This window comes from Rattus norvegicus, chromosome 2 (assembly GCF_036323735.1).
Source record: "Rattus norvegicus strain BN/NHsdMcwi chromosome 2, GRCr8, whole genome shotgun sequence".
Classification (NCBI taxonomy): Eukaryota; Metazoa; Chordata; class Mammalia; order Rodentia; family Muridae; genus Rattus; species Rattus norvegicus.
This window is the reverse complement of record NC_086020.1, coordinates 160,614,937-160,636,539: the sequence shown is the minus strand read 5'-3', so window position 1 is coordinate 160,636,539 and position 21,603 is coordinate 160,614,937. Positions and strand designations below refer to the sequence as shown.

At 36.6% G+C, this 21,603-nt stretch overlaps 1 protein-coding gene across 1 annotated transcript in view; it reads left to right on the top strand.

Annotated features, from left to right (window-relative positions):
- The window catches only part of Bche (butyrylcholinesterase), a 92,472-nt gene that overhangs the window by 63,221 nt on the left and 7,648 nt on the right, over positions 1-21,603 (top strand). Inside the window, 1 exon segment of the mRNA NM_022942.1 lies at positions 13,163-13,329. Within this exon segment, the coding sequence (NP_075231.1) occupies positions 13,163-13,329 (167 nt within the window).

Here is a 21,603-nt window from a genome sequence, read left to right as displayed (position 1 = left end):
TCTAGTCAAATTGATCAAAAAAAATGTAATGCCTTTTCACTAATTAAAACATCACAAACACACACACACACACACACACACACACATACACACACACACACACACACCACAGAAAGACAGACAGATACACACACACACTGAGAGAGAAGGGGGAGCAAAAAGGAAGGAAAGGAAGGATTGTGAGAGGGAAAGGGGAGATAAAAGTAAAGAAGAAAGGAATGATGGGAGGGAATGAGAAAGAAGAAAGAAAGGAAAAGAAAGAAAGAGGGGGAGCGAGGGAGGGGAGAAGGAAGGGAGGAAGGAAAGAAGAAAACAAAATATAAAAAAAACAAAACATTGGAATTAAAATAAATGGTCTGTTTAGCTCAAATTCCCATTTGGTTTTGGTCTGTTTTCAAGGCATTCATTTTCCCAAATACTTCTGAATGCTCCCACACCCCTTTAAAATGCAGATCTCCAAACACTAGAACAAAGTTTCCAAGACATTATCTTGGCATTTCTGCAACTCATTCCTGACACTGCTATATTGTACGGTCTAGACTTGAACAAATGGGCATGAAGAGTAAAGCATGAAGACTCAGCCAATGCTGAGGAGGAGACACTCTCAAGGTTGCAGTTGTTTCTTTATCTAAATTTAATGCAACGTCTTCCCCACTTTTAAATCAGAACTCTGCTGTTATCAAGAGAAGGGCCTCTATCTGTTGTAGGATTGGTAAAGTTCTTTCCCCAATCTGTTGGTTGCCATTTTGTCCTAACCACAGTGTCCTTTGCCTTACAGAAGCTTTGCAGTTTTATGAGATCCCAATTGTCGATTCTTGATCTTAGAGCATAAGCCATTGGTGTTTTGTTCAGGAAATTTTTTCCAGTGTCCATCTGTTCCAGATGCTTCCCTAGTTTTTCTTCTATTAGTTTGAGTGTATCTAGTTTGATGTGGAGGTCCTTGATCCACTTGGACTTAAGCTTTGTACAGGGTGATAAGCATGGATCGAGATGCCTAGAACAAATGAAACTCAAGACGGATGATCAAAATGTGAATGCTTCACTCCTTCTTTAAAAGGGGAACAAGAATACCCTTGGCAGGGAATAGAGAGGCAAAGATTAAAACAGACACAGAAGGAACACCCATTCAGAGCCTGCCCCACATGTGGCCCATACATATACAGTCATCCAATTAGACAAGATGGATGAAGCAAAGAAGTGCAGGCCGACAGGAGCCGGATGTAGATCTCTCCCGAGAGACACAGCCAGAATACAGCAAATACAGAGGCGAATGCCAGCAGCAAACCACTGAACTGAGAATAGGACCCCCGTTGAAGGAATCAGAGAAAGAACTGCAAGAGCTTGAAGGGCCTCGAGACCCCATAGGTACAACAATGCCAAGCAACCAGAGCTTCCAGGGACTAAGCCACTACCCAAAGACTATACATGGACTGACCCTGGACTCTGACCCCATAGGTAGCAATAAATATCCTAGTAAGAGCACCAGTGGAAGGGGAAGCCCTGGGTCCTGCTAAGACTGAACCCCCAGTGAACTAGATTGTTGGGGGGAGGGCGGCAAGGGGGGGAGGATGGGGAGGGGAACACCCATAAAGAAGGGGTGGGGGAGAGGGGGATGTTTGCCCGGAAACCGGGAAAGGGAATAACACTCGAAATGTATATAAGAAATACTCAAGTTAATAAAAAAAATAAAATAAATAAATAAATAAAATGTAAATAAAAAATATCCAATAAGAAATAAAACAAGTTTAAAAAAAGAAAAAAAAAGAGAAGGGCCATTAGAATCCTCAAAATCATAGGGCTGTAGTTCCTCTGGGTTTCAAGACTCCATCTAAAGGTTGACATTTGCTTTGTGGTCACTTGAAAATTTCAGTGGACATCAAATCATGCATATTTGCTTTTAGAAAATAAATTATAAGTCTAGATAATCATGCAAAAGTAATGAAAAGGGAAGGAAATAGTAGAGGAGGGAGGAGGGAGGGATGGGAAAGATGAAGGGAAGTGGAAGGGAAGGAGGGGAGGAAATTGAAGTGAAGGAATGATGGAGGAATGGTAAAAGGAAAGAGGCAGTGAACAGAAAGATGGGAGGGGTCCAGAAAGGAAGGAAGGGTTTTGCTTAACTTCCAGTTGTTCTAGTATTCAGCCCAGCCTATTTTCTGGAGAATTTGAGGAGATAAACTCCCTGGTATTTCTTTTTAACATTCCCGCTAATAAAACAAGATTTTTGTCAAAATAATATGGAGGGAAAATAAATCAATAATCTTCAGACCGTTAGCTATGTTCAGCCATCTCACCAACACTCCACAAGTGATTTAGAAATTCTTTTCTGGAAGCCCTTTGCCCTTTCAGCTCAGATCACAATTTCAAATAATTCTAAAGAGCACCAGGAAGCTATAGTGATCAATTTGTTTACATGATGCTACCCAACTTTTTACCCTAAACATTTAGGGGACTTTTATGATCACTGTTGAAATCCTGAAGGTGAATCCTGTTCTCTTAGTTGTGTGGCACCATTCTGCCACATATATTTTTAGAAGTATTATAATTCTTGTTTGTTTTTGGTAAACACTAAAACTTCTTTTAATAGTTTATATGCCTTCAGTAGCTGTAGCTATTAATTACTTTTAAAGTTGAAGGAAATGTGATAAGGATACCCTGTGTTTCTAATATACATTTACTTTAAAAAACCATATTATCTTTTACTAACCTTAGTGGAAATAATTCTTCTCATTTCCTTTCCTTAGGAAGTCTGGCACATTGATAAGTCTTGTGTTTTGATCAGATTATTAAACTGGATTTTATTGGTTTTGTTTTTATTCATAAAATCTTCTCTGAATCTTTCTTTACTTTCTTCTACACTTCTTTTTCTTTCATTGTTTTACTTTTAAAAAAGCAGTATTCTATGTCCTCTTTGAAGTCAAAAAATGCTTTGAAACATGTTAGTTAGGAAGGATAAGACTGTAATTAAAACATTCTCATAATCTTTGTTTATTTGTGTGCCATGCATATCTGTTTCATAACATGCATAAGGAGCTTAAAGGGCAGCATAGAGGAGCAGGGCCTCTGAGACTTAACAGCATATAAAGTTAACTACAGAGTCACCCTACAAGACCCAGCAGCAAAATATTTATAAGCAGTGCAAATGTGAGCTTTACTCAAAATATATGAATTACTGAATTATTGAAAGTTGCTAAGATTTGATGTTACTGTTCTTTTCTTTCTGAAATGAGATTCGTGACAAGAAGAACGATCCTCAAGATTTACCTAAGAACCTAACACAGTGATGACCCTAGAAAATTGCTTTTCAATAATTATCTCCCACATCCCCACAATTTCTAAGAGATACACTATAAGAGAAGGCATAAATAAAGTAATACAAGTGCTTATATTTCTATTGAGTAGAATACATGCTGCCAGTAACTGACCTAGGTGGAGATATTTGTATGAATTATAACCAGTTTTGCCATTTTTCACCTGCTGAATGTACCAGTAAATTATTGTGGCATTTATTCTCTGGTTTAGTACCTAATTACTTTGACAATATTACACCAGAAAGCAAACATTTCCAGTCATAATTCTTCTTTTATAGTATAATGAACCAAAAAGGACAAATTTAGCTAGCCATTGATAAAAATGAGTTCTGTTTCAATTTGAAAACGAAAGAAAGCTTAGACAAGAAAGTCACCTACAACCAAATCTATCAGAGTGAGTGTAATCCCGGGACCAAAGTTGTAGACATTACTCCTAAAAGTTATCATCACCCTGTGGTGAGACACACACAAATAACTGAATGAGAGAGTTGATATATGAATGAATGAATGAATAAATAAATAATAAGTAATTGAGATGATTTAAATGAATGAATGTGATTGAAGCACACATGTGGCATAGGACGCAAGGTATTGTGTGAAATGAATGACACACGTATCAATCTATTTGAGGAATCCATTTTACTTCAGTTTAGAATAGTAATATTTATAACTCATCCATCAAACATGGAAAATAAAAGTATCTTTCATTTTTACATTAAAATTATTTTGTATGTTAAAAATGATGATGAACTGACTAAAAATACAGCCAAAGTTTTGCAGATGATTCCTTCATTTTTTACTGCAAGAACGATATTTCGCTTAGACATGTGATAGACACTGAGCATCCGCAGAAGTAAATGAGATATGATTTTCTCTACAACTCCTAATTCTTATTAGTTAATATTTATTTATTTATTCATTGTCATATTATACTATATTTATATACTATTGTAAAGATAGTTAAAGTTTATATATTTTGTATCTTCATGTTTCTAATATTCAAGTTCATAATAAGCACATCCAGGAATTTATATGGCAGCCCATACTTGCACTTTTTACTTCCTATACAATGAATGTGGTTTTCACCACATCTAAACACAAGGTTAGATTCCCATGCATGAGAGTTTTAAAACTCACGTGTGAGACTCTAGCAGCCCATGGATTTTTGCTAGGCTATTTATAGCCCACATTCTCAGGAACTGAAGTGGTTTCCTTGTGCTAGAGCAGAACAACCTCCTTCATTTGTCATACTAAATAAGAAGTCAAAAAAATAAATATGAACCAGGTTATGGGCCCTTGAAAGACAGCATATCTGCCAGTGACTCGACCTGGGGCTTTCCAGGCTTCAGATCAGTGACAAATACTCTTTATACTTTACAAGCCACCTGTCTCACTGCTCCTTGTCATCTCAGTACAGACAGATTAGTTTTTGTATATATGTGTATGGACAAAAGTAAAAATGTTTTGAATCATTTTAGATGCTTCAAAATTAACTTTGTAGATGCTAGGAAGTTCAGAAAGTTAAGTTTAAGTAACCCAAACAATTCAGTTGCTTTCCTGTACTCAAAGGATAAACAGGCTGAAAAAAATTAGGGAAACCACACCATTCACAATAGTTACAAATAATATAAAATATACCTTAGTTTGACTCTAACGAAGCAAGTGAAAGATCTGTATGGCAAAAACATCAAGTCTCTGAGGAAAGAAATCGAAGATCTCAGAAGATGGAAAGAACTCCCATGCACATGGATTGTTGGCAGGATTAATATAGTAAAAATGGCCATCTCCCAAAAAGCAATCTACAGATTCATTGCAATCCCTAGCAAAATTCCAACTGAATTTTTCATAGAGTTAGAAGGAGCAATTTGCCAATTCATTTGAAATAGCAAAAATCCCAGGATAGCGAAAACTATTCTCAACAATATAACTAGAACACATGCTCCACTATGTTCATAGCAGCTTCATTTCCGGAAGCTGGAAAGAACCCAGATGTCCTTCAACAGAGGAATAGATACAGAAAATGTGGTACATTTACAGAATGGAGTACTACTCAGTTATTAAAAACAATGACTACATAAAATTCTTAGGCAAATGAATGGAATTAGAAAATATCATTCTGAGTGAGGTAACCCAATCACAAAAGAACACACATGGTATGTACTCACTGATAAGTCAATATTAGCCCAAAGACTTGTAATACTCAAGATACAATTTACAGACTACATGAGGCTCAAGATGGAAGACCAAAGGGTGTGTGCCTCAGTTCTTTTTAAAAGGTTAAGAAAATATTCACATGAGGAAATATGTAGACAAAGGGTGGAGATTGAAGGAAAGACCATCCAGAGACTGTCCCACCTGGGCATCCATCCCATATACAGTCACCAAATGCAGACACTATTGCCGATGCCATCAAGTGCATGCTGACAGGAGCCTGATATAGCTATCATGTGAGAGACTCTTCCAGATTCTTACAAATGCAAAGGTGGATGCTCGCAGCCAACCATTGGACTCCGAATAGGGTTCCCAATTGTGTTGGAGAAAGGAGTGAATGACCTGAAAGGGTTTGCAACCTCATAGGAAAAACAACAATATCAACCAACTAGACACCCCGGAACTCACAGGAACTAAACCATTAACCAAAGAGTACACAAGAAGTGACCAATGGCTCCAGCTGCATATGTAGCAGAGGACGGCCTTGTCAGGGATCAATGGGAGAAGAGGCCCTTGGTCCTGTGAAGGTTTAATGTCCCAGTGTAGGGGAATGCAGAGGTGTGGAGGCAGGAGGAGGGTGGTAAGTGGATGGACATTTTAGTATATTAATCCTGCCAATCCATGAGCATGGAGAGAGAGAATGGTGTAGGTGGTCTCTAGAGGAGACACTGGGAAAGAAGATAACATTTGAAATGTAAATTAAAAAAATCCTATAACAGAAAAGAAAAAATATTAAATTTCTTAAGCCAAGGACTCTGCCATGGAAGAAAATGGAAAGATTATACATTAACTATATATAATTGTTTCGTGGCTTAATTTTAATAAATTATGCTTAATGTGATCCACTGGTGTTAAACTTTGTTTTAGCTGAGTATGTAATTAGGATAAATGTTATAGTTAATTCATTAAATTGAAAAGGCCACTGTTGATATATTTCTAGGATTGAAAAGACTTTAGAACACTTAATTATGTGAAATAAATAATAAAACTTGGACAAATTTATCAAGATATCACAGCAGCAGAAAATTCTCTTAGAATGAATTTGAAGTCTACTTGATGACCAAATTTGGCCTAAAGAGTTTTGTTTACGCAAAATGAAGCCCAGTAGATAAACTTGGAAGAAACCCTATTTTTATTTCTTAATTTCCATTTGTCATTCTTTCATTTATCATTGTATGTTTCATTCATGTTGTGGTTTAGACCAGATATGTCTCCCTAAATTTCCAGTATTGCCATCTCAGGGGCTTTGAAGTTACAAATGGACAAGAAGGATTCAGGCTTTATCCATGGATCAGTCCATTCGTGACTTGACAAGTAACTGCATTTGTGGAAAGGAATCAAAAGGAAGAAGCAGGTGCACTGGAGGACATAGGCGAGTTGTCCATATTATCTTTGCTTCAACATCTCCATGGTCACGTACTCTGCACAATTCCAACATAGTGGTATTCTACCATTGTGCAGTCCAAAAATAATGGAGGCATTTGGCCATAAGTTGAAACCTACAAGACCATGCATTCAAATAATACTTTCCTTCTTCAGATATCTTACTCTAGTAGAGCTTTAGAAATCGAACTGACCCTGGACTCTGACCTTATAGGTAGCAATGAATATCCTAGTAAGAGCACCAGTGGACGGGGAAGCCCTGGGTCCTGCTAAGACTGAACCCCCAGTGAACTAGACTGTTGGGGGGAGGGGGACAATGGGGGGAGGGTGGGGAGGGGAACACTGATAAGAAAGGGGAGGGGGGAGGGGGATGTTTGCCCGGAAACTGGGAAAGGGAATAACACTTGAAATGTATATAAGAAATACTCAAGTTAATAATAAAAAAAATTATTTACAAAAAAAAAAAAAAAAGAAATCGAACAGGCCTGGTGTTTCTCTAGTCTTCCTGAAATTGATCTATGCCATGTTTTTATTTTTATCGTGGATGGAAAGACTGAGCATGGATTTGTTTATTTTGTGAAAGTTATTTTGCCCGTCCATTATATAAATATGTGAAAATAAGAGAAATAAGGTGTGAACATTTTCATTAGCTGGCAACTCTGCTAGTCATGAGATTCATGCCTTACTTTCTCGTGCTCTCTTTGTTAATGTAGAACGTCATTACTCCTGATAGCTCTAAATTCCATATTTACTTTATAGAGGTGAGACTTTAGACACATTTCATACTCTGTTATCAGTTAATTTGTTTAAATGTGAAAATATCATAGAAAAATAATGAGAACATGAGACACATTTTAATATGTGAAACTGTAAAAATAGTATATATAATATTTTATTTAGTATGTGTATTTACATATGTATAACATAAAATGTCTTTATATACTACTCATAAAAAATCCTGGGTTTTCTTCCTCCCTTCAAACGATGCAGGCCTAGCTACCTGCTGAGAATAAGACAATCAAATGAAGGTTGAGATGAATCTTAGACTTCAAGGACAAAAGAAAAAAATAGAGTGAGGCAGAGATAGAGAAAAAGGGGAAGAAAGGGAGAGAAACTGAAGGAGTGACAGGGGAGGGAGGACAGAAGAAGGAATGGAGAGTGTAGCACATAGGATAAAGGAATAGAAAATAGAAATGGTGACTGCTTTGGTGGAATTATGAGGGAAGGCCTCTCTGAGTAGATGAGTGGGAAGGACATGAAAAGTGACCCGAGAAAACATTTATTATGCAGCCTGCAAAATGTGCACTTCTGAATGCAGTGTCTTGTGTTCAAAATAACACACGGGCTCAGACTTTTGGTGTTTCTAGTAAAACACCATATTAAATACATTGCAAAACATTTTGAAAGTAGATGTTCTGTCAGTAGTATGGATTATTCACAATAATTCATTACACAAATTCCAACTCAAATTTACTCAATCTCAAATTTAATGTCGAATTAACTTTTCAACAAGTGATCAAAATGTGTATCTTCTTGCCTCTTCTGATATTTTAAAATAGTATTAGAATTTCAGTTATGTATCTTATAGAGTATCACATAAAATTCATGAAATGAATTAAAAAATTATTAAATAAGTGAAACTTTCATTCCAGCTTTTTAAACGTAAAGCTAATGCATACTATTTGGCCATATATAAAACATGCAATGTCATACTTTAGTATATGTCTACAATATGTGCTGGTCAATTAGGGTATTCAATATGGTTTCTCCTTACCATTGCACTGCATTAAAATGCTGAAAAAAACTTTCTTATAGGTATTCATACCATGTGTAGTATTTGAACAATTATCATCTGGTCTCACCATGTAAAATCGGACCTTAATGTTCACACTTATTCTTCTACATATTTATTTTCTAACCATCCTCAAATATCTCTCTACAATGCATCTAATCCCTCAGTGATTGTAACTTTGTATTCATATATCAATATTTTAAAATTCCTAAGCAATGTGTCCATATAGATCATCTGAAGACAACTTGACACCTGCCCCAAATTAACAGCAGTAGCTACTGCATTCATTTATGCCCACCTCATACAAGGTACCTATGTATCATATCCAATGGATTCCAAGACTGTAATTATCAGTGTAGCCATCCCTAACTGGAGTCATTCTATTAAACAAAATTATCACATAGACATAATGAGACAACTTATAGTATATAGTATCAGATATAGTGTGATAAACAAAAAGTGAAGGTTAATTTCAAAATCAAGTCATATTTTTCAGCATACTGATGATGACTTTTTAAGGAAATAAGTATGTGTATTATTATGCACTATATTCATGTATGAAAGGATCATACAATATCTCAGTAATATGAAGGCAGATGTCATTTTAAACATGGAATAAAGAGTTAACTATATTTCTCTCTGAGACTCATTCTCCTTTCATTAGTTTTCACACTCTTCATTTGTAGTCTATCTAATACAGATTGCTACTGTATTTTATTTGTCTCATTAGTATATATTTTATAGAATAGATATCATGTTCAACATAAAATGATTACAGTAATATTTGAAATAAAAAATGAATAAAACTACTGAAATATTTGGTGGAACAAATGGATGGATGGGCTCAAACTCTCAAATACACCCTCTAGTTCTTAACATAGAACTTCATTTATTTATGTTTTTGGAGAACATACTCATCAATATTTGGATATTTAATAGCATATTTAGGGTACTTCTGTCTTCCAAACTATTTTACCAAACATTTAATTATTTCAGGTGGTTGGTTCTTCAATTTATAATTATTGACCACGATTTTTATTTTATTGAATTTTAAAGCATACTCCAAATACTTTTACTTTAAAATTAAATATCTAACATTATTACATTATTGTAACTATGTTCTAAATTAATTCACGGTATATTTTGTGTGTGTTAGTTGTATATGTATATATGTTTTGGAGAGTGTGTGTGTGTGCATTTTGTGCGTTCATGTGTGTGTGTGTGCATTTTGTGCATGTGTGTGTGTGTTTGTGTGTGTGTGTGCATGTGCGTGTGCGTGTGTATGCATGCATGCCCACAGACACGCATTAGGTTTCTTCAGGAGTCACTTTCCACATTACTTTGAGACCTGATTTATCAATGAACCTGAATTTTATTAATTCATCTAGATTCTCCAGACTGTAAGCATCAGGGATCTGTCTCCTGCTTCAGTCCTGGAAATTACAGAAAAGCTGCCACAACAAGATTTTACATGGAGAGCAAGGATCCAAATGCAGCTTGTCATATTTTCTGTGGCAAACACTACTGACAGAACCATTTCCCTGCCACATAATTTATCTTAGTTCTTCTTAAATAAGGCAGGGGTAGGATTGCATTTTATAAGAAAACTGAAAGATAAAACTAAATGCTTACCATTTCTTACCAGGATGCCCTACAATAATACTTATGATTTTCTTAATCTATTCCATAAATGAAATTATTAAATGTCTGCCCAGATATTTATAAGATGCGGGAAACAGTTTTGTACCTAGGCAGAAAAAAAGTAATTGCTTTTGTTTCTTAACCTGACTGTGCCTCATAACCTTCCACATTTACATAAGAGAAAAATCATAAGTGAGCTTTTGAGCATTTTGTATATCTCAAAGTGAAAAGTACCTGGCAATAAAAATAAAGGTTCACTCACTGCTTCTTGACACTTTTTATGTTGTAATCGCTTTCAAGTCTTTATTTTGTGACAAAAGCAGAAAATGTTTCACAGAAATAGCAAACTCAAGATGTTCAAATGTATCTTCTAAGTGAGACCTGAATTACATTCTGTTTCAGAATCCTGTGTCTGGGAAATATACTACATTTCACAAGTTTTTAATTGATACAGTCAGGAAGGCAATTATATCTCTTTTTAAGATTCAATTCTTGTGAGATTTGTTCAAATTAGAGAGTAAATTGTTCTGTCACTTGAATAGCTGCTTCAGTCATGTTTTTGAAAACCATATCTGCATCCTTGAGCAGAGGAAATTTATTGCCCCAAAGTTACAATGTAGGACATTATAAGTCATTTCAAAGGACAAAGCTTGCTAAGTGCTCACTGAATTTGACATAACCGTTCTGCTCTTGAACTCATGAAAACGTCAGCTCTGTCTTAGGTCCCTATTTCAGAAGCCAGGAATGAGTGTGCATTTAAAACATTTCCATAAGTTAATTAGAGAGGAATTAGAATGAAAGTAGGTAGTTTAGGAGCATCAAAATTGCCATTTTGAATCACACCACTGGTTCTCTTTATTTAATATCCAGCCTCCAACAGCTGGACCTGTTGGTTTCTACAGCTTTTAAAGAAAGGTGAAGAACTCCGTGATTCTCCCAGGCAATGTGCCATCTGTGATCAGACTATATTTTCCTCTTGACCTCCTTCAAATAATACCCTAAAGCTGTAAGCCTCAATTCTAGGTTGATATTGGTTTACCTTAAATAGCTCTGCTTATTAATAATCCTTACCCAATCATCCCATTCCCACATAAAATCAACTAGTCCGTCAGGAAGTTATTTGTTGCTAAAGCTCCTAAATTCATGCTTGAGTATTCCTGCACCTGTGATGAAATGGGAATTTATGGGGCTTATTCAGCACAAGTTCCTGGCAAAATCTGCTGTAGATAACTGTTTTGGATGAACATCAGCTTTTCTTCCAAACTTTTTTCATTTCAGAGTTTCCACTCAACCTCAAAGTTTTACATCTCCAAATACTACTTGCAAATTTCTTTCTAGTAACAATATATAAATCCTAGTTGAATAATGGAGTTTTTCATAGGAAGTTTATAGAACGTTAAAGTAATTTTTTTCCTCTGTTATTTTGCGTAAGGTAAAAAGCTGAGAGAACAGAAAAAAAATTTGATTTCTGTCACTTCTGACCTCTTTTCATTAAAGAAATGCGAATACTTACATCACAGCCTTACACAGTATTCTACATAACACATTACAGTTGAGGCCTCATTCCCTTGAAGAACAATAAGCCTACGCAAGTGAAATTCCACTGTCTTTCTGATTGTCAGATGTAATTGTAACTACAGCAATAATCTAACCCCAAACTAGCTTCATGGCTCTTATTCGTGAAGGCACCACTTATCATTATCTGGTGTAAGTATCAGATTCGTTCTTCACTTTATATATGTCTGTCCCCTCTCTGGCTTTCCTGAATATATTTCTGGTTCTGCTCCTATTCTCCTTTCCTTGTTTTACCCAAATTCCCATTTCTTGGATAATCTCTTTTCAAATGTGATATCCTGTCTCTGTTAGACATAGTTTCAAGGCGTGTTGCACTGATGGTTCTTTACTTCCATAGTTTTTCTCACTCTAACTTTTTAAGGAAACAAGGATGGATATTAAAGAGAATAATTCTAATTCATACTGAGTGTTTTATATACTTGAAAATAGTAAGAAATGTGTTTAAGTCATGTTCTTTAATTTGAACTGAATTTAAGGGCAAAATAATGAAATTTTGTTTGAGTATATCTACATGTGTACATGATATATATATATATATATATATATATATATATATATATATATATATATATCCCATGTATAAATCAAAGAACCACTTTCAGGAATAAATTCTTTCCTTTTACCTGGAATCAAACGGAAATTATCTGACTTGGAGGCAAGTACCTGATGAAACATTTTGTTGCCTCTAATTAATACTTTTTAAGTAGTAAAACAAGAGATCAATAAGAGGATTTTAAAATGAGGCATGACACTTTCCTAGAAGAGTAAGATAAGTATAATAAGGAGATGTTTAATGTCATAACCTGACTGCATTAATGAGAATTAGCTGAATGCGTGAGGATTGAATTCGTGAGGTAAATGTTGACTATTAAAACTGGACTGTAAAAAATTAAAAGTAACAGAACAAAGTTTAGGTCTCTTATACAGAAAGATAATGGGGTAAAATGAACATTGCCTTATTGAGTGTGTTTAAGTTAAATCAAGACATATTTTTAAAAATTAAAATATTTCCCATATTATACCAAAATGTGGGAATTTTTTTTCTATAACTGCCTTTAACATGTTAGTTCAAGTTATTAAAATAAGTTTATTTATGCTAGACATCCTGAATATCATTTCATTTATTCTTCTTGTCATTTAGATGGAGACACTCTTTTCAGATTGTTTGAAATTTATTAGAACGTTCAGAGGACAATATTTTTATCCAACAATGTTCTCATAAAAACTGTAATGTCTCTGTTTAATTATCTAGACATCCCAATGGGACTCAGGGCAATAGCACAGTGTGGCCTGTCTTCACAAGTACTGAACAAAAATACCTAACCTTGAACACAGAGAAGTCAAAAATAAACTCTAAACTCCGGGCTCCCCAGTGCCAATTCTGGAGACTATTTTTTCCAAAAGTCTTGGAAATAACAGGTATGTCCTTTTCCATTGTCTTCTTTAATAGATTGTGCATTGTACAAAACTATGGAAATATAGATGATTCAGACTTGGGATAGTTGTTATTTGGCATAGGCCAAAATGGTTTAACTGTTACTTTTGTAAAGAGAAAAAGAAAGATACGGGCTTGGATGGACAGGGACATGGGGAGGATCTTAGAGGAGATTAGTGAAATAAAAGTTTGGTTAGAATATACTGTGTATAAAATATTTTCGAGACCCCGTGGGAGAGAGACCTCACCGCCTGGTCAGGTGGGCACTCCTGAGGCTGCAGAGTGGAAGAGACCACCAATACTGCCCACCCCTGCCCACATCCCTGGCCCAAGAGGAAACTGTATAAGGCCTCTGGGCTCCCGTGGGGGAGGGCCCAGGAGCGGCAGGACCCCTGCACCTGAGACACCTCCGGAACCTGGAGGAACAGACCGGATAAACAGTTCTCTGCACCCAAATCCCATGGGAGGGAGAGCTAAACCTTCAGAGAAGCAGACACACCTGGGAAACCAGAAGAGACTGCACTCTGCACACATTACTGATTCCGGAGGAAAACACCAAATGCCATCTGGAACCGTGGTGCACGGAAGCTCCCGGGAACGGTGGTGCAGATCTTCTTGGTTGCTGCCCCCACAGAGAGCTCGTGGGCAGCACCCCGCAAGCAACCTTGAGCCTTGGGACCACAGGTAAGACCAACTTTTCTGCTGCAAGTGACCTGCCTGGTGAACTCAAGACACAGGCCCACAGGAACAGCTGAAGACCTGTAGATAGGAAAAACTACACGCCTGAAAGCAGAACACTCTGTCCCTGTAATAGGCGGAAAGAAAACAGGAAAACAGGTCTACAGCACTCCTGACACACGGGCTTATAGGACAGTCTAGCCACTGTCAGAAATAGCAGAACAAAGTAACACTAGAGATAATCTGATGGCGAGAGGCAAGTGCAGCAACCCAAGCAACAGAAACCAAGACTACATGGCACCATCGGAGCCCAATTCTCCCATCAAAACAAACATGGAATATCCAAACACACCAGAAAAGCAAGATCTAGTTTCAAAATCATATTTGATCATGATGCTGGAGGACTTCAAGAAAGACGTGAAGAACTCCCTTAGAGAAACACAGGAAAACATTAATAAAGAAGTAGAAGCCTACAGAGAGGAATTGCAAAAATGCCTGAAAGAATTCCAGGAAAACATAAATAAACAAGTAGAAGCCCATAGAGAGGAGACTCAAAAATCCCTGAAAGAATTCCAGGAAAACACAATCAAACAGTTGAAGGAATTAAAAATGGAAATAGAAGCAATCAAGAAAGAACACATGGAAACAACCCTGGGTATAGAAAACCAAAAGAAGAGACAAGGAGCTGTAGATACAAGCTTCACCAACAGAATACAAGAGATGGAAGAGAGAATCTTAGGAGCAGAAGATTCCATAGAAATCATTGAATAAACTGTCAAAGATAATGTAAAACGGAAAAAGCTACTGGTCCAAAACATACAGGAAATCCAGGACTCAATGAGACGATCAAACGTAAGGATAATAGGTATAGAAGAGAGTGAAGACTCCCAGCTCAAAGGACCAGTAAATATCTTCAACAAAATCATAGAAGAAAACTTCCCTAACCTAAAAAAAAGAGATACCCATAGGCATACAAGAAGCCTACAGAACTCCAAATAGATTGGACCAGAAAAGAAACACCTCCCGTCACATAATAGTCAAAACACCAAACGCACAAAAAAAGAAAGAATATTAAAAGCAGTAAGGGAAAAAGGTCAAGTAACATATAAAGGCAGACCTATCAGAATCACTCCAGACTTTTCGCCAGAAACTATGACGGCCAGAAGATCCTGGACTGATGTCATACAGACCCTAAGAGAACACAAATGCCAGCCCAGGTTACTGTATCCAGCAAAACTCTCAATTAACATAGATGGAGAAACCAAGATATTCCATGACAAAACCATATTTACACAATATCTTTCTACACATCCAGCACTACAAAGGATAATAAATGATAAAGCCCAACATAAGGAGGCAAGCTATACCCTAGAAGAAGCAAGAAACTAATCGTCTTGGCAACAAAGCAAAGAGAAGAAAAGCACACAAACATAACCTCACATCCAAATATGAATATAACAGGAAGCAATAATCACTATTCCTTAATATCTCTCAACATCAATGGCCTCAACTCCCCAATAAAAAGACATAGATTAACAAACTGGATATGCAAGGAGGACCCTGCATTCTGCTGCCTACAGGAAACACACCTCAAAGACAAAGACAGACACTACCTCAGAGTGAAAGGGTGGAAAACAACTTTCCAAGCAAATGGTCAGAACAAGCAAGCTGGAGTAGCCATTCTAATATCAAATAAAATCAATTTTCAACTAAAAGTCATCAAAAAAGTTAAGGAAGGACACTTCATATTCATCAAAGGAAAAATCCACCAAGATGAACTCTCAATCCTAAATATCTATGCCACAAATACAAGGGCACCTACATACGTAAAAGAAACCTTACTAAAGCTCAAAACACACATTGCACCTCACACAATAATAGTAGGAGATTTCAACACCCCACTCTCATCAATGGACATATCATGGAAACAGAAATTAAACAGAGACGTAGACAGACTAAGAGAAGTCATTAGCCAAGTGGACATAACAGATATTTCTAGAACATTCTATTCTAAAGCAAAAGGATACACCTTCTTCTCAGCTCCTCATGGTACTTTCTCCAAAATTGACCATATAATTGGTCAAAAAATGGGCCTCAACAGGTACAGAAAGATAGAAATAAGCCCATGCATGCTATCGGAATACCACTGCCTGAAACTGGTCTTCAATAAAATAAGGGAAGAATGCCCACATATACGTGGAAATTGAACAATGTTCTACTCAGTGATAACCTGGTCAAGGAAGAAATAAAGAAAGAAATTAAAAACTTTTTATAATTTAATGAAAATGAAGGTACAACATACCCAAACTTATGGGACACAATGAAAGCTGGGCTAAGAGGAAAACTCATAGCTCTGAGTGCCTGCAGAAAGAAACAGGAAAGAGCATATGTCAGCAGCTTGACAGCACACCTAAGAGCTCTAGAACAAAAAGAAGCAAATACACCCAGGAGGAGTAGAAGGCAGGAAATAATCAAACTCAGAGCTGAAATCAACCAAGTAGAAACAAAAAGGACCATAGAAAGAATCAACAGAACCAAAAGTTGGTTCTTTGAGAAAATCAACAAGATAGATAAACCCTTAGCCAGACTAAGGAAAGGACACAGAGAATGTGTCCAAATTAACAAAATCAGAAATGAAAAGGGAGACGTATCTACAGATTCAGAGGAAATTCAAAAAATCATCAGATCTTACTATAAAAGCCTATATTCAACAAAACTTGAAAATCTTCAGGAAAGGGACAATTTCCTAGACAGATACCAGGTACCAAAGTTAAATCAGGAACAGATAAACCAGTTAAACAACCCCATAACTCCTAAGGAAATAGAAGCAGTCATTAAAGGTCTCCCAACCAAAAAGAGCCCAGGTCCAGACAGGTTTAGTGCAGAATTCTATCAGACCTTCATAGAAGACCTCATACCAATATTATCCAAACTATTCCACAAAATTGAAACAGATGGAGAACTACCGAATTCCTTCTATGAAGCCACAATTTCTCTTATACCTAAACCACACAAAGAGAAAACAAAGAAAGAGAACTTCAGACCAATTTCCCTTATGAATATCGACGCAAAAATAATAAATAAAATTCTGGCAAACCGAATCCAAGTGCACATCAAAACAATGATCCACCATGTTCAAGTAGGCTTCCTCCCAGGCATGCAGGGATGGTTTAATATACGCAAAACCATCAACGTGATCCATTATATAAACAAACTGAAAGAACAAAACCACATGATCATTTCATTAGATGCTGAGAAAGCATTTGACAAAATTCAACACACCTTCATGATAAAAGTCCTGGAAAGAATAGGAATTCAAGGCCCATACCTAAACATAGTAAAAGCCACATACAGCAAACCAGTTGCTAACATTAAACTAAATGGAGAGAAACTTGAAGCAATCCCACTAAAATCAGGGACTAGACAAGGCTGCCCATTCTCTCCCTACTTATTCAATATAGTTCTTGAAGTTCTATCCAGAGCAATCAGACAACAAAAGGAGGTCAAGAGGATACAGATCAGAAAAAAGAAGTCAAAATATCACTATTTGCAGATGATATGATAGTATATTTAAGTGATCCCAAACGTTCCACAGGAGAAATACTAAAGCTGATAAACAACTTCAGCAAAGTGGCTGCGAATAAAATTAACTCAAATAAATCAGTAGCCTTCCTCTACACAAAAGAGAAACAAGCCGAGAAAGAAATTAGGGAAACGACACCCTTCATAATAGACCCAAATAATATAAAATACCTCGGTGTGACTTTAACCAAACAAGTAAAAGATTTGTACAATAAGAACTTCAAGACACTGAAGAAAGAAATTGAAGAAGACCTCAGAAGATGGAAAGATCTCCCATGCTCATGGATTGGCAGGATCAATATAGTAAAAATGGCCATTTTACCAAAAGCGATCTACAGATTCAATGCAATCCCCATCAAAATACCAATCCAATTCTTCAAAGAGTTAAACAGAACAATTTGCAAATTCATCTGGAATAACAAATAACCCAGGATAGCTAAAACTATCCTCAACAGTAAAAGGACTTCAGGGGGAATCACTATCCCTGAACTCAAGCATAATTACAGAGCAATAATGATAATAACTGCATGGTATTTCTACGGAGGCAGACAGATAGACCAATGGAATAGAATTGAAGACCCAGAAATGAACCCACACACCTATGGTCACTTGATTTTTGACAAAGGAGCCAAAACCATCCAATGGAAAAAAGATAGCATTTTCAGCAAATGGTGCTGGTTCAACTGGAGGTCAACATGTACAAGAATGCAGATCGATCCATGCTTATCACCCTGTACAAAGCTTAAGTCCAAGTGGATCAAGGACCTCCACATCAAACCAGACACACTCAAACTAATGGAAGAAAAACTAGGGAACATCTGGAACACATGGGCACTGGAAAAAATTTCCTGAACAAAACACCAATTGCTTATGCTCTAAGATCAAGAATCGACAAATGGGATCTCATAAAACTGCGAAGCTTCTGTAAGGCAAAGGACACTGTGGTTAGGACAAAAGGGCAACCAACAGATTTGGAAAAGATGTTCACCAATCCTACAACAGATAGTGGCTTATATCCAATATATACAAACAACTCAAGAAGTTAGACCGCAGGGAGACAAATAACCCTATTAAAAAATGGGGTTCAGAGCTAAACAAATAATTCACAGCTGAGGAATGCCGAATGGCTGAGAAACACCTAAAGAAATGTTCAACATCTTTAGTCATAAGGGAAATGCAAATCAAAACAACCCTGAGATTTCACCTCACACCAGTGAGAATGGCTAAGATCAAAAACTCAGGTGGCAGCAGATGCTGGCGAGGATGTGGAGAAAGAGGAACACTCCTCCATTGTTGGTGGGGTTGCAGACTGGTACAACCATTCTGGAAATCAGTCTGGAGGTTCCTCAGAAAATTGGACATTGAACTGCCTGATGATCCAGCTATACCTCTCTTGGGCATATACCCAAAAGATGCCCCAACATATAAAAAAGACACGTGCTCCACTTTGTTCATAGCAGCCTTATTTATAATAGCCAGAAAGTGGAAAGAACCAGATGCCCTTCAACAGAGGAATGGATACAGAAAATGTGGTACATCTACACAATGCAATATTACTCAGCTATAAAAAACAATGACACTATAAAATTCATAGGTAAATGGTTGGAACTGGAAAATATCATCCTGAGTGAGATAACCCAATCACAGAAAGACATACATGGTATGCACTCATTTATAAGTGACTATTAGCCCAAATGCTTGAATTACCCTAGATGCCTAGAACAAATGAAACTCAAGACGGATGATCAAAATGTGAATGCTTCACTCCCTCTTTAAAAGGGGAACAAGAATTCCCTTGGCTGGGAAGAGAGAGGCAAAGATTAAAACAGAGACTGAAGGAACACCCATTCAGAGCCTGCCCCACATGTGGTCCATACATATACAGCCATCCAATTAGACAAGATGGATGAAGCAAAGAAGTGCAGGCCGACAGGAGCCAGATGTAGATCGCTCCTGAAAGACACAGCCAGAATACAGCAAATACAGAGGCGAATGCCAGCAGCAAACCACTGAACTGAGAATAGGACCCCCGTTGAAGGAATCAGAGAAAGACCTGGAAGAGCTTGAAGGGGCTCGAGACCCCATATGTACAACAATGCCAAGCAACCAGAGCTTCCAGGGACTAAGCCACTACCTAAAGACTATACATGGACTTACCCTGGACTCTGACCTCATAGATAGCAATGAATATCCTAGTAAGAGCACCAGTGGAAGGGGAAGCCCTGGGTCCTGCTAAGAGTGATCCCCCAGTGAACTAGACTGTTGGGGGGAGGGCGGCAATGGGGGGAGGGTGGGGATGGGAACACCCATAAGGAAGGGGGGGAGGGGGATGTTTGCCCGGAAACCGGGAAAGGGAATAACACTCGAAATGTATATAAGAAATACTCAAGTTAATAAAAAAATATTTTCAATAATATATATATATATATACATATATACATACATACTTAGCTTGCTTGGATGGATAGCTCGTCAGGTAAAGTGCTTGTACAATCTTTAGGGCTTGAGTCTTGATGCAAGTAAATCTGCACTTATGGCAAGCCCGTACCTGTAATCCTGCTGCCAGGAGGCCAAGGCCGGAGGACACCTTGGGGATGATGGCAGCTAGTCCAGTAGAGACAGTGAGCTTCAGGTGCATTGTGAGAGACTATCTTCACAAAGCACATGTGCACATACAGAAATAATGTGTAGTGTATTTTCTCTCTAATGTGGTTAATATTAAACATGAAATAATTATTGCCTTAAATTTGTAGCTACAATTTCTAATTTTAAACTTAGAAAAATATTTAACATTTCTGTCTCTAAGAATCTTTATTAACTAGATATATTTTAATGTAATATTAATAATTATTTTCAGAAATTTCACTTATGTTTATTTATTACAGTAAAAGTAAATGTTAATGGCATGTCATTTAGTTCTTCAGTGTACAATAATTCTATATGATTGGTAGATTTACGTTTTGTTGAATTTGCACTCATTTTATCAAGAAGTTTTTTGTTAAGTCATTTTAATTTAGTCATTGTATGTGTGGCTCTACAACACTTAGTCATCAAACAGTGAAGGTAGCGTTGTCAATTTTAATTTTTAATTGTTCAATTTTATTTGGCTATTAAAATATATTTTTTATGTGAGAAGTAATTTATATTTATGATCAAACTTAAATATTTATGGAATAATATTTTAATGTTACTTTAGCAATCATTGGTATTTGCTCTAAATTTAAATGTTTTGTTTATATTAAAATATAGGATTATTTTAATTAATAAATAGTGACTGATTTCAACTAGCCATTGCATGACAGGCTATTTATCAATTCCCATTGCCAAAGTATGTGCTATAAATCAAACATTAAGGTACATTTTTTGCTTTCTTTTTCAGAGATTTTTCTGTTAGTTTTTGGAAAAGTCTAAGCTCATCAGAGATGAGTCAGATTGTTTAATATGCCCTTTGCTTATCAGATATTGATCCCCAAACCTGCCATTCTTAGTCCATCTGTTTGAAAGAGGTTAATGATATATCTGTGCTGTGAGTATGACTAAATGTTCTGTGACATAATATATATCCAGAAATGGGTCTCTGTGTCCCTTGGCAGAGCAACAGTGCTGTCCTTGTGTGCTTCAGCTATGAGTAACAATGAGGTAACTCAATCTGTCAAGAAACCGAACAGATACCATTGAACATACCACAAATGACATATTCTTATCTCTACATGAAATGGGCTGAAATGAGAGTGTTGGGTTCTACGTTGAAGAAAAATTAATGAGTGAGGAGATTATTATAAATGATGTGTTTGTTACAAGGCACCAGAGTTGGTTTTCAAACAGGGAACCTGTGATAGTTTACGTATTGATGTACCATGATTGAAATACCAGTAGTTTTGAAAGTTGGATGCAAAATCTCCATGTGAAAACAAAACAATACAACAAAGCAAAACTTTTCTATCACCAAAACATCCATTTTATTTAGCTGCAGCTGCTTGTTAAAGCAATGAACATCT